This window comes from Myotis davidii, unplaced genomic scaffold (genome assembly GCF_000327345.1).
Source record: "Myotis davidii unplaced genomic scaffold, ASM32734v1 scaffold184, whole genome shotgun sequence".
Lineage (NCBI taxonomy): Eukaryota > Metazoa > Chordata > Mammalia > Chiroptera > Vespertilionidae > Myotis > Myotis davidii.
In genome coordinates this window covers 6,613,571-6,626,584 of record NW_006297021.1, presented here as the reverse complement: position 1 = coordinate 6,626,584, position 13,014 = coordinate 6,613,571, and the positions used below count along the sequence as shown (strand labels likewise).

The 13,014-nt window shown below is 41.5% G+C and overlaps 1 protein-coding gene across 22 annotated transcripts in view; it reads left to right on the top strand.

Moving 5' to 3' along the window:
* The window catches only part of SORBS2 (sorbin and SH3 domain containing 2), a 312,941-nt gene that overhangs the window by 287,465 nt on the left and 12,462 nt on the right, over positions 1 to 13,014 (top strand). For all 22 annotated transcript variants that reach the window (XM_006772685.2, XM_006772687.2, XM_006772694.2 and 19 more), the window contains one exon: positions 216 to 419. In XM_006772685.2, coding sequence (XP_006772748.1) covers positions 216 to 419 — 204 coding nt within the window. The remainder of the gene's footprint in view (positions 1 to 215; positions 420 to 13,014) is intronic.

Genomic DNA, 13,014 nt, shown 5'->3' with positions numbered 1-13,014 from the left:
AGATGTCGTGCATGGGTGACTAAATGGCATATATGTTGATCAGCTGTAATTTGGGAGTGAACTGAGACTTTAGTTGCCTTCTCCCGACTAAATAAAACTGGAGGTATAACACTCTCCCAAATGGAAAACTATTGTTTGTTAGAAAACGTTGGCAATTATATTTCTGATGTTGTCACCTCCCTACTTACAATGCATTTTCCTCATGTTCATTACAGGGAGACAGAGTTATTCTTCTCAAAAGAGTTGATCAGAACTGGTACGAAGGTAAAATCCCAGGAACCAACAGACAAGGCATCTTCCCTGTTTCCTATGTAGAAGTCGTGAAGAGGAACACAGCCAAAGGCGCCGAGGACTACCCCGACCCTCCAATACCCCACAGCTACTCGAGTGATAGAATCCACAGCTTAAGTTCCAACAAGGTAAGAAGACATTTAGCATATTAGTAGACCACTGGGGAGCTTGGAGTAAGATAATAGCTGATATTAGGTCATTAAGAACATCATCTTTATTGCAAAGCAAGGGATTTACATGTTATGCTTCCAAGTTTGAGTGACCAGTCAAGTCAATATAAATTTTTCTTATGGGTGCTGGCATAAAGGTTTAATGCTTGATTTTGAGAATTTCATTTTCGAATTAAAATACTGAAAGAGAAAAATTAATATCATAAGAGCCTATGTTATAGATAAACATACCTGCTTTCTGAAACTCAGGTTTTTTGAAACGTGATTTTTTTCTAAAGCTTAATTTTATATATGTATATATTAAATGGATTATATACATATGTATGTATGCATATATGCATCTATAGATAAATCAATAGATCCAAAAAGGTTTATTTCAAAGTACATGGTAATTAGGTTGAAAAATTCTGTATAAGTCTTGAGATTTTTTAATATAGAAAGAGAAATAGAGTAAAATTTTTAAAGTGTTAATTAGACTGAATGAAAATATCATTGGTCATTAGGGGCCCTCATGTGTAGTTCATAGTTTTAGGATAATTATGTACCAGGTCTACTATCTCACTTGAGCTAGTGGCTGAAGATCATTATCTTTCTCAATATCTGGTCTAAAAGGAACTTTGCACCCTGAACTGGTTAACTAGAAAAGGCTATTGTACTTTCTTTACTCATAATGTGAATTTCTTTTCTTAATTTTCTGTTAAGTTATAATATAGTGTGCTCTTCTTATGGATGGTATTTAGGGATTTCTTTCACCTTTTTATTAACCTCCAAGTATAAAACTTTAAATTACCAAGGAATTAGTTTCAAAATACTATAAGTATTTCAGAACATTTAAAAAGTGTATGATGTTGCATAATTTATTATTTTAATAAATAATTAAGATCAAGGCTAGGACATGGGAAATAAACCATCTAGAGCCAGCAACATAACATCAACATTGGATGTTGAACAGTCATTTCATGTTCCAATGCGAGACCACCTCAAGTAGCACCGCCAGTGCCCTAACCCTCTCCTTGAAAATGAGTCTTAGGATTTCACAAAAGCAAACACTAGTAATCTAAGATCTCCAATTTTAAGAAAACATTTTCTTTAAAAGGGCAAAGGTTGGCATTATATTCATTCTATGTCTCTTTGTAGAATGGGTTTCAGTTGCGGGGTAATTATTCTCAATCCATTATCATTTGGTAATGGAACCATTTGGTACCGTCCAATTTTGGTTGATTGGTTATAAAGTTTTCCAGAATCTTCTTCAGTATATCTACTTCACTACCAGAGCTTAGCACTTAGAGATCAACATTCTTCCCTTTAGTAGTTCCTACTGATAAATGAAAAGATAAGAATCCTCATCTGCATATTTGCCTTATCCACTACTCAGTCATCTTAAATGAATGAACTACCAAATAAATTCAAAGCAACTATACTTTCAAGTAAAATTTTATAAGAAAGAATAAGCATGTATCTCTACAAAGGCTTATTTTAACATTTAAGAAATTCTTCCATAATGTCCTAATTAATATTGGCAATGTAATATTTTAGATCACAGTGTTTTAATCTTTGTTGTGAATATGATTTAAATGTATTTTCAGTTTCCTAAGTTTTTTCTTAGAACACCAGATTTTACATTTTATATAAATAGATGAATGTACAAATTTCACTGATAAATAGTGTTTTATTCTCACTGCTGGGGGAAAATATATTGAAAATCTTACATCCATACTTTGGAAAAAAATTCTTAATGGTTTTATTCCCTCTGGTAATCTGTGCTGTGATATTGGCTTGATGAAGGAAACTTCTCGGTAGTGTAGAACCCCATCATTTTCAGACAAAGAACTATCATGTACTTCTAAACGACGATATCCAACGTATGTTACATATCCTATTTTCTAACTGATATTTTTAAATAAAGGAAGGAATTTATTAAGTGACTTATGAATCACTCTTTGACACACTCTATTACATTTCTTGATATACTGTATTTCAGTGGTGTCTCAAATATGAGTTGATAATATTTCTGATATTTCTGCTTTTAGTACAATAGAATCCAATTCTAATGATTTTTGTATTATAGGTATATTTTTGTGATATGGGTATCCCAGGATACTTAATTTGACTTTCAGTAGAAATCAGTCTATTATAAAGCTAAGCGCTTTGAACCTGTTAAACATAGATTAGTGGTGGTAATGGCACTGCAATAGTAATAGTGGTCGGGGTAGAATTTAAAGATCTTTCTTTCTCATCCACATAATATTCCTGACCATGAGAGAAAGTGAAAGTGAAAAGTAATCATCTTGAATTTATTATATATTTCACAGGCTTTCAAAATCTATTATTGTGTTGCATAGCCTAGAGCATACAGTAGGACTCTGGCCAATAAGGGAACTTCTCTAGATTATCAAATAAGACTTAGGTCATGTCTATCTTATTAAAAATTAAATATATACAGGATTTGATAGGAATGTCTGTCTGTCCAGTAATAGATCAAGTGTAGAGTATTTCTTTGTATCAGGTGCTAAGAAGCCTTAGTGCTGAATCTTCTATAAGATGCTCACATGAGTTTTATGGCACTTTGCCTCATTTATCCCGCCACATGGTGACATGGCATATTTGCTTTAAAAAACACACACAGCTAAATAAATTCTATAAATGCCCCATTCCTATTATAGGACACAGAAGTCAAAGGTTAAGTAGAGGTGTGTTGTGCGCTGATACATACTAAGGCCCTGGCACCCAGAGGGCTGAGTGCAGAACAACCAATTCACCCTGAACAACCAACCAGAAAGCACATCTCCATACTCTTTCTTGAACATTTTTTCTTTCCAAACCAAAATCATTACCTGGGAAGAACTAAAGTAAAATGTCACCCACCAGCCTCTCTCAAGGCCTTCACACGCATGGCATGAACCATCGTCCAGCCCAGTAGCAATAGATACATGTATTAGAATGTTACTAGGCAGTGCTTCTAGACCTTTGAATGAATTTACATAAAAGTTCTGTTTTGTTCAATATATCCAGAATATAGCAATAATATTAAGATACACAGAAGTCTACTTTTACTCAGAAGATTCAGCTTAAATGATACCTCCCCAAGTTTACATATAAAATGTCAAGCTATTGAGAGAGGTGGGAGTCCTAGAAGAAGATTTTTCTCACTAACATCATATGCTCCCTTCCAATATAATCACTTACTTTGAATTTTTTAAAAACTTTGAAGTCAAAAAAAATAATAAAATAAAAATAAAAACTTTGAAGAATTAGTGTAAGTTCAGTTTCATTCTGATCATGGGTTTCTGTTCTCAAAACATATTTTTCCAAACTTACTCATTTAGAAATGTGTTCATATATAAAGCTGTAAAAATATTTTATGCCATATGTTATAATCACCTGGCGAACATAGGTGAGAAAATTATGGGAAGTTCATGGGATTGGGCACTGCTTCAGGCAGCAAGAACACCTCACAAATTCAGCAGCTGAGAAAGGTTTAATTATTGGCTTTCATTCTACATTAATATCATTTCAAAGTCATTTCTACTACTAAGTCAAAATCTGGGAACCTAGTTTAAAAGAGGTAGTCTGTTAAATGAAATTAAATCTCTTAAGTGTTCACTGTCTATACTTATAATCGCTATGACAGCTCTATTTTGTCATTTGACACTGACGACCCCTTTCGAATACTAGGAGAGTTTCATTTTCCAAATAAATTTCTAACATGATAGTGGTTTTATGTAGGAAAAATTCAGCAAAACATCTTCAGATCTACACCATAGCATAAAATACTGTTTTGTATTCACTACCTTCCCTGCATTTCTGTCTCTGTGTTTTGATGCACTGTTGTTATTTTCTTGGTTTCTTCCTTTCTTTGGCTTCACACTCGCTGCTCATGTTTAAGTTGGCTCCCAGGGAACCTGCCCCTCCTCTCACGCACAGAGCTTCTCCTGGCCCAGATAACGGCGGAGCTCAGCAGGGGCCTACCCAGGGGTGGCCGTCCCTGACAGCTCAGTGTCCTCCAGCAAACCCTCTGATTCCTTTCCTGGACAACTTCTTGGATGAATTAGAGAAGCTTAGTGCTTTCACCTTACCAGCTGACCAAGCCGAGCCAAATATCCCAGAGGAGATCACCCTCGAAATTAAAGAGGAACCCTCAGTTCCCCTCCCATGGCCTCCAGCAGCTGTACCGGCCAAATCACCTTCCCCTCGGCCACCCTTACGGGGCACAGGTGCGACCTCAACTCCAGTCCAGCCCTATGAGACAACGCCAGTCCAGGACCCCAGAAAGACAGCTCAGAACAAGTGTGCAGATTTGACAACAATGAGAAAAGGCTTTGCGAGCCCTGAAAAGGTGTCTGAAGTCCTAGGGGATAAGTTTGTGGCCTCTGCACACACTAATGTGGGTCCCTTGCCCCAAACCCTCCCTGTCATTGGAGAGGAAGAGGAGGAACTCTGTGAGGGGCTGATGTCAGGCATCCGAGGAGGGCTTGAATCTCAAGACCCAGATGCCTCGTGGTGGGGCCATGATGGCCCCGAGGTGAAACCAAGTCTGTACATCGAAGAGGAGGAAGAGGAGCGGAAACCCGGCTGCTCACAAGGTGCAGTAGCCACCCTCCCAGGCCCTAGAGCCCCCAAGGAACACAGCCGTGCAGCTCACACCAATAAGGAGGTATTTCAATGTTGCCTAATCCCTGAACAACTAACCTGTCCTACGACGATTAGCTAGGACAGTTAATCATATTAATAAACATTGCCTTAGATGTTGTCCTTTCAAGAAACAAGCACTATGTAAGTCGGGGTGGAGGAGTGTATGGCAACACAGCAAATTTTAATAAGATGATGGAAATTATAATTCCATTATTTATGTATAGTTATACATTCATATTTAAGGTGGGTTATACTATCATTTTAGAGATGAGGAAATTGATACAGAAAAGAAAGGGAAGGGAAGGGAAGGGAAAGAGAGGAGGGAAGAAAAAAGAGGGAGCAGGCTAGAATATCAACATACCTTAACTGAACTTGCACAGAAATGATTTAAGTGATGCCTGCCTAAATGTAAACAGGAAGGGAAGGGAAGGGAAGGGAAGGGAAGGGAAGGGAAGGGGAAGAGAGGAGGAAAGAAAGAAAGGAGGAAGACAGTGTTCTGGTTCCCTCTCACCTCTTTCTGAAGAGTTTTCTTCCAATCAGTGACTACTGAAGAACTGGGTCCTGCCATTTTCATTTTAAAAACCAAGAAACTTGGGCCATAATTTTAATCAGTAAAGAGGGATAACACCCTGAGTCTTTAGCTTGTCAAGTTCTCTTTTAAGAAAACGAAAACTCGATATCTCACATATGTAATCTGCGAATTACGTAGCAAATATGGGTACTGGAAAATAGCAAAATTATGAGACAAAAAGAATGAATGATTCATATTATGCCACTATGCAAGTCCCCCATGGATCCTCTATTGAAAGATTTCTGAACATGAAAATCATGTTTAAACCCCGTAATTCTCTACTTAGATCTTACCAATAACGAATGTAGAGGCACTTGGCCAACACAGGGCCTCCTTGGGCTTAAATAATGGTCAGTGCCCACGAGGCCCATGGACAGTCACAACACCTTGAGGCTTGGCTGTCCCTCAACCCAGAGAGAAAACGTCACCTGAGCAAAGAACCCAGCCATACCTGCATCTGTACCAACCAAACACACTGCTTCATAATAGAGATCGTTCATTGCAGTCAGTCAAGCATGATTCTAGTTGATCACTTAAATGGCTCATGTTCTCTTCAGTTTAATTTTAAGACATGATTCGATCTAGGGCTTGGGTCCCAGGAACTTCTACCTGCCTATAGACTATGGGGATTCTTACCTCCCACATCAGAAAAATGAAACTGATCATACCCATTGGAAATCTTGAATGAAATTCAAAAGAAAAAGTTCATGCTTTTAAAGCAAGAATTTGTCATAAATGTCACCAGTACTGGTTAACTTTAAACGTATTTCAATATGGGGGGACGTTACCTAAAGGCTGACCATGTGACCTCATTCTGGACTCAAGCATAATCTCATCTTGTCTTTCCTCAATATTTAAGCTACCTTCATTTCCCTAGAGAGATGGACCGTCTACACCTTTCCCCAGCTGTCTGCTTCCCTCCCCTCCCTCTCCTCCTCCCTTGGTCTCAGCCTCACAGCTGGTCTCCACGCTTTCTCAGCCTGCCCAGTCCTACTCACCACCTCTCTTCCCTAAACACTCTTACCAACAGGAAATAAGTTCACCAAAATTAAAGGTAACTGCATCTTGTGTGTGGTTTCTTGCATGTCTTTATATGGACTTAATTAACTGACATGTATGTATTTCGATTTGTGCCATCTTACAAGATCTAAAAAAGTCATGTCAAGGCTGATGGCTAACTTTTAACAACAGCAGCACGGCCTCTATGCAAAAAGCTAAAATATATATTTGCATAGCGGCTATACCCATAGGCAGGAGGAAAACAAACTAAAATTTACATAAGATTTTTTTTTTAAGTTGAGCGTCAGCAGGAGAACCATCCCACTCAAAGGCGTCGGCTTTGTACCTGTCACTCTCTGTCACTTCTCAGGGGGCTCATCGCCTTGGGTGCTGCCCACCCACCAGCCAGGTCAGCAGAGCCTGAGGGCAGGATGCTCCTGGGCCTGGACTGCCTTGAGCCTTGTTCTCCCCCAAAACTGAAGTAAACTGATGAGGATGCAGGAACGCAGCTCCTTTTGTTGTAGGCGTTAGAAAAGCATCTGCCTCTGAGACGTGCAGGCTGGCAGCTCTACAACTATTTTTTAAAAAAAACCTCAGGAGAGTGTTTTGAAAGATCTCACCAAAATGAATGACTCGCCTGGGAAAGAGACTGGGCGACACTCACAGAATGAAATCACTCCCGCGTGGGCAAGTTTTGCATTTATGATCCGAATGAGCCAACGTTTTCCCCTTTAGGCAAGAGGTGATAGACTTCAAGGAATAACTCACCTTCACCTTCAACCTTTAGAACTTGACACGAGAGACCCTGCAGAGAAGAGGCCAGGCCGAGGCTGTTCTGGGAAGAGCCAGCACCTGAGCAGGGCCATTTGGGCCATCTCCCACCCCCCACTCAGCAGATCCACCCCCCAAAATCGTCAGCCATGTGAATTCCTCTTACGCACGAAAGCTCACTCTGTGGTTTTCTTTTTAAGGGCAAAGTATTTCTTGCCTTTCTCCTTGTTCTCTAGCCATTAAGCTTAGTCAGTAAGGGGAACATAACTTAGAATTGGTGTTCTGTAATGTAAGAGACAGGGGTTTAGGTCTCAGGCACTGGCAGAATGTGAGGAGAGAACGGAGGTGTTCACGATAAGGCTGTTTGAAAAGAATACCATAGTAACCACATCAAAGAACTATCTCCAGAAAACTGAACTGGTTTTTTCTCTATTTCATCCCCTGTGTGAGAGCAAATGTTTATTTTTAATCCCCCACTGAGTGGGTGTTTTTTTTAAAAACCTTATAAATTACTTTTCTATTCGCAGAGAGATTATAAGCTCCTGAAGTTCTTTGTCCCTGTAAAGATAATGAGTTTGATAAATAAATCAGCATCCAGTGTTTTCTCGTCTTGCTGGCATCAACCCTGAAGAACAATGCCTAACGCATTTCCTCTCCAGCGACTGCAGATTTTAGGTCAATCATCACTAATTATTATGAAAATTGTCCTAAATAAGGCAGTAATTAAATACAAATGGAATCAACTACAAGTTTTAGACCATTATCGTCGTTTAACCCCACATCTGACAGTGACAAACTGTGCTGACCTGAGTCCTTTAAGAAGGCTTCCTATTCCTTCCATGTCAAGGATGTTGTGATTACAAAGGAAAGTAACCCAGCACTAAAAGCTAAGAGAAAATAAAATTTTAATAATGTTTTACTACGCAAAGTACAGTATGCAGGAAATTATTACAACTTTATCAACCCCATCAACCACTTTTTTTTTTAACTTAACCCACCTTAATTTTTTTAATATGTATTTTTATTGACTTCAGAAAGGAATGTAGAGAGAGAGAGACAGAAACATCAACAATGAGAAAGAATAATTGATCAGCTGCCTCCTGCACGCCCACTACTGGGGATTAAGCCCGCAACCCGGGCATGTGCCCTTGGCTGGAATCGAACCCAGAACTCTTCAGTCCACAGGCCAGTGCTCCATCTATTGAGCCAAACCGGCTAGGGCTTAACCTATCCTAATTTAATGCGATTTGATTCTTTTAAAAAATTTTCTCGGACAGTGTAAGTTTGTCACATGCAATCCAAAATTTTCCATAAAGCAAAATTTACCACTACTTTGTGACAAAAGACTGAAAAATAGAATGAGGTTGATGGAAGAGCCAGCACCTGAGCAGGGCCATTTGGGCCATCTCCCACCCCCCACTCAGCAGATCCACCCCCCAAAATCGTCAGCCATGTGAATTCCTCTTACGCACGAAAGGAAAAATGTCTGAAAAGAATGGAATACTGGAAGACTAATTGATCTTTGCCCTTTGAGGTTTTAATCTTTGCTGGCAGGAAATAATTAGGAAATTTTTATGACAACAGATAAATCAGCATCCAATATTTTCTCGTCTTGCCAGCATCTTTTCTTTAAATAATGGTGTTTCATAATACAAGTCATTAGACTCCTCAGCCTGTCCACAAGCTGAGCTTCCTACTCCACCTAAGAGAATGTTTTGTAAAGGAGACTTGCAGCCCAAGGGCTCCAATTGCAACAGAAGCTCTTTATGAAGCGCTAGGAAGGCTCTTCCTTGGTTTCTTCTAAGAAACTCACTGGGGTCCCATCAGGGAGTCTCCTCACCCACCAGCCATCCCATCAGAAGGTGGTCCCCCCGAGCACAGTTTCCAACATAAAATGAAACCCTGATTCTCCCTAATATGTTCAGCTGATCTCACCAGCTGTTGATCCGCATCATTCTAACAGCTAAATGGTATTTCTCTGATGCTTATAGACAATATTCCCTGTATTAGTCAAGACTGGGGTAGCTGCAGTGCCAGAAGACACAAAAAAGTATAAGCTTAAAACCAGGTAGAAGTATACTTCTCTTAGGCATAAAGCTAAGCATCCAGGGCTTGTATGTAGCTCTGTAGTCATTAGAGAGCCCAAGAGATTCCCCTTTCTTTGGCCTCACCATCCTCAAGAAGATGCGCCCGCTGCAAAGTGTCTGCAGAGTGGCTGCACCAGCTCCCGCTGTCCCGTCCTCATCCCGGCACGCGGGAAGGAGGACAGAGGCAGGGAGTCTGTATCTCTTGAAGGCCACTTCCCAGAAACCGCACGTTCCCCTCGGTCAGCACTTATCACATGAGCGCATCTCAGTACAAGACTGGGCTAGAGACTTCATTCAGAATGGCCACGTGCCTACCTAACATGCGGGATTCCATTACTGAGGGTGGACAGAGGAGAGAATGGAAGTTGGAGGGCATCAAGCCTCCCCTGCCACAAGCCTGAAGAACAATGCCTAACGCATCTCTTCCCCGGAGGCTGCGGAGTTCAGGTCACTTATCACCGATTATCATGGATTATCACGAGCATTGCCCTAAGTGAGCGTTGAAAAAAACCCACGCTTTTATTTAAAAGTCCTTTAGTCTCACAAAAGTTCTCATAAGCCAAGTCAAATACCACACGATGCATTCCTAATCTTGTCCGCCGCTGGAAGGAAAACAAAGCACTCAGACGCAAGAACGGTGGCTCATTCCCGGACGAATTAAAAGTCTTGCTTTGAAAGAACGCCAACATAGTCACAGGGGGCTTAGAGTTAGGGCAATATTTAGTATTTAACTGCATTTCATCATTTTCCCCAGAAAAGTCATATTTTCTTCTTATGAGTTTGGTTAGAATATTCCCTCCCACCACCACCACCACCCCGACAAATGATTGGCACTTCCTATGCAATTTGATGGATAGTAAGTAAAATTGCCCTCTGTCTTACTTTGTATCTATTCAAATAAACAAAGAAAACAGGCCAGATCTGAGGGTGTCTTGAACCCAGTTGTTAAGCATTCTGTGAAAGGCATACATTTTCCGGGATGTGCTCTTAGCCATGTCGGCTGTATCCAAGCATCTTTTCTGTGCTCTGCTCTGCCCTGCCTGTGCGTTCGGACTGAAGCACAAGGGATGCCTGTGTGTGAAAGGCGGGGGCAGCCGGAAGAGCTGTCTGCAGGGTGAGACCCGTCTCCTTGGCCGTGTGCAGGGGCCTGGCATGCTGTGTGTGCATGGAGAACAAGCAGGCAGCTCCTCCTGACGCTGGAGGAGGAGACGAGAACTAACTCCCTTCTTGTGGCTTTTCCAGGCCGATGTAAAAGGCGAGCCGTTTGTCTTGGGTAAGCCTCCGCGTAGCCCAGTGATGACTCGGAGGTCCTGCAGCTCACCTGTCAGAGGGCTCAGCGGTTCCCACAGGGTAGGGACGGACCGCCCGCCTTGGGCCAGGCACCCTGGTCACACACGCACACCCTCAGTGGTCCTTGCTGTCCTTTGCCGGTCAAGTAGGGTAGAGGGGACCTTGAGATGAAGTGACCAACTGATGATGAGCTATGATAGCAGATCAACACGAAAATCCTATCTTAAGCGTTTGCGGGATGTGCTTGTGTGAACTCCCCCAAATCCAGACAGACATGGCCCAACTCTCCACCAGACAACTAAGGGTGCAGATGTCTTCTACCGCGTCTCGTGCTTCTGTGCAAATGTTCTCTGTGCATCCCTGCTTTGCCGTCATTGTCCTCCATGCAAAGGATAAAGCTGTTGCCAACAAAACTCAGGCTGGGGCAGAAGCAGGTTTACAGATGTTCGTATGGAAAATAATACAAGAATCCATAAATAATAGCACAAGAATAAACTCTGTGTCTCGCGTGCTCACAATCGTAAACGCACTTTTGCCCCACCCTGCACTGAACTCACACGCTTCCGGTAATGTTTGCTTCTGTGTCGTCCAGTTTATTGGGATGTTTTAAAATCCATGATCTTGTTGCAAAACATCGCGTTGCTCTGGTGATGTGTGCTTCATCTGCCCCAGTCTCTTGACAGCATTGATCGGACTTAAAGGTCATATTTCTTTTCCCTTGAACTACTGAGTTCTACACCACAGACCGCATTCTCAGTGGAGGGATGCTAACCGGTACTGCGGATCCTGAGGAAGGCGGGGGGCGCGGGGAATGTTCCTCTCTGCATGAGCCAGTCCTTTCACCGTCTCTGTCTTGATGGGCCTGGTTTGACCCTGCCTGGTCGGTTACATGACTGTGGGTCCGCAACTGGTGAAGGGCTTCCTTGCAAAGAAAACTGCCTTTTCCACACTTTAAAGATGTGGAGATTTCTCTGCGCTGATCCCATCATTGTGCTTTTCCCGTCTTTGCATAATAAGACCTCGTTTTGTTTCTGGGGCAGAGATTGGTGTGGCTGTAGAGGAGGAGGGATGTTGATTTGAAGAGATTCTTAGACTCCACAGAAGCGTCTTCTCCAGAAGCAAAAAAAAAAAAAAAAGCTTTTTCCATAATTAACATGGCCAGCCACGAATTTCCCACCGGCAGGGACATGGTGTGCTTTGGGTCACCATAAGGTTCTTTTCTTTGCCGGGTTTTTACATTAGGTATGTTATATGTGTTGTTGTGGAACATGAATATTCTATACTCTTTAGATTTATGCACAAGTTTGGTTTAACTTCATAATTTAAGAAGGAAAAATAAGCCGAGAAGCAGAAACATGAGACTGTTGAAAGGAGTTGTTCATCCAATTCTGGTTGGCAGGTACTACAAGTGACATTTTCGGGTGGGGGGCGGGGAATGACTTAAGAACTCTAGAGCTGCTGCTAACTCTTTCAAAGATTTTTCCACACTTTAGTGTTTAAAGTAGCAGTGATTCCTTATTTAAGAATTTCCTACAACTAGGTATAGGTGATCCTCCAGAGACGCCTCTGCAGCAGCACAGATAAATAGGTGGGTGTCAGGCAGACCAAGCTAGGGAAGTATATGTTTTACTGATACCAGAGATTATAGGATATTTCAAAGCAGCTTCCTATATGATCAGTGGTTTGTGACTTGGTTCTGGCTTTGAAAATTAGCATGTGCTTAAAATCTGTCTTGAGTGTGCCCATATTTGACATTTGACATTAAAAATAGCTACACTAAAAGATAAAAAATAATTGTTACATTGCCCAGGAAAGGGGTAAATATTCAGGCTTCTGAGAAAACAGCATGATGCCCCATTGGGCTCTCCATTTGTAGCATTTGTATCATCCCCCTAAGACTCATCAAGATAACGCAAGCATGATGTATGTAATTCTCACCCAACATTTCCAGCACGGTGTCTGCAATCTGTTAGCTTGAAAACCACATTCAGAAGAACCAAGATGGCGGCATAGGTTAACGCCGGAGTTTGCCGCCTCGAACAACCATTTCAAAAGTGAAACTAAAAGACGGAAGGGACATCATCCAGAACCACAGGAACGCTGGCTGAGTGGAAGTCCTACAACTAGGAGGAAAGAGTAACGCATTCGGACACTCAGAGGAGGCGCAGTGCTGAAGTCAAATTCTGAGGTGCGGAGTGCGCGG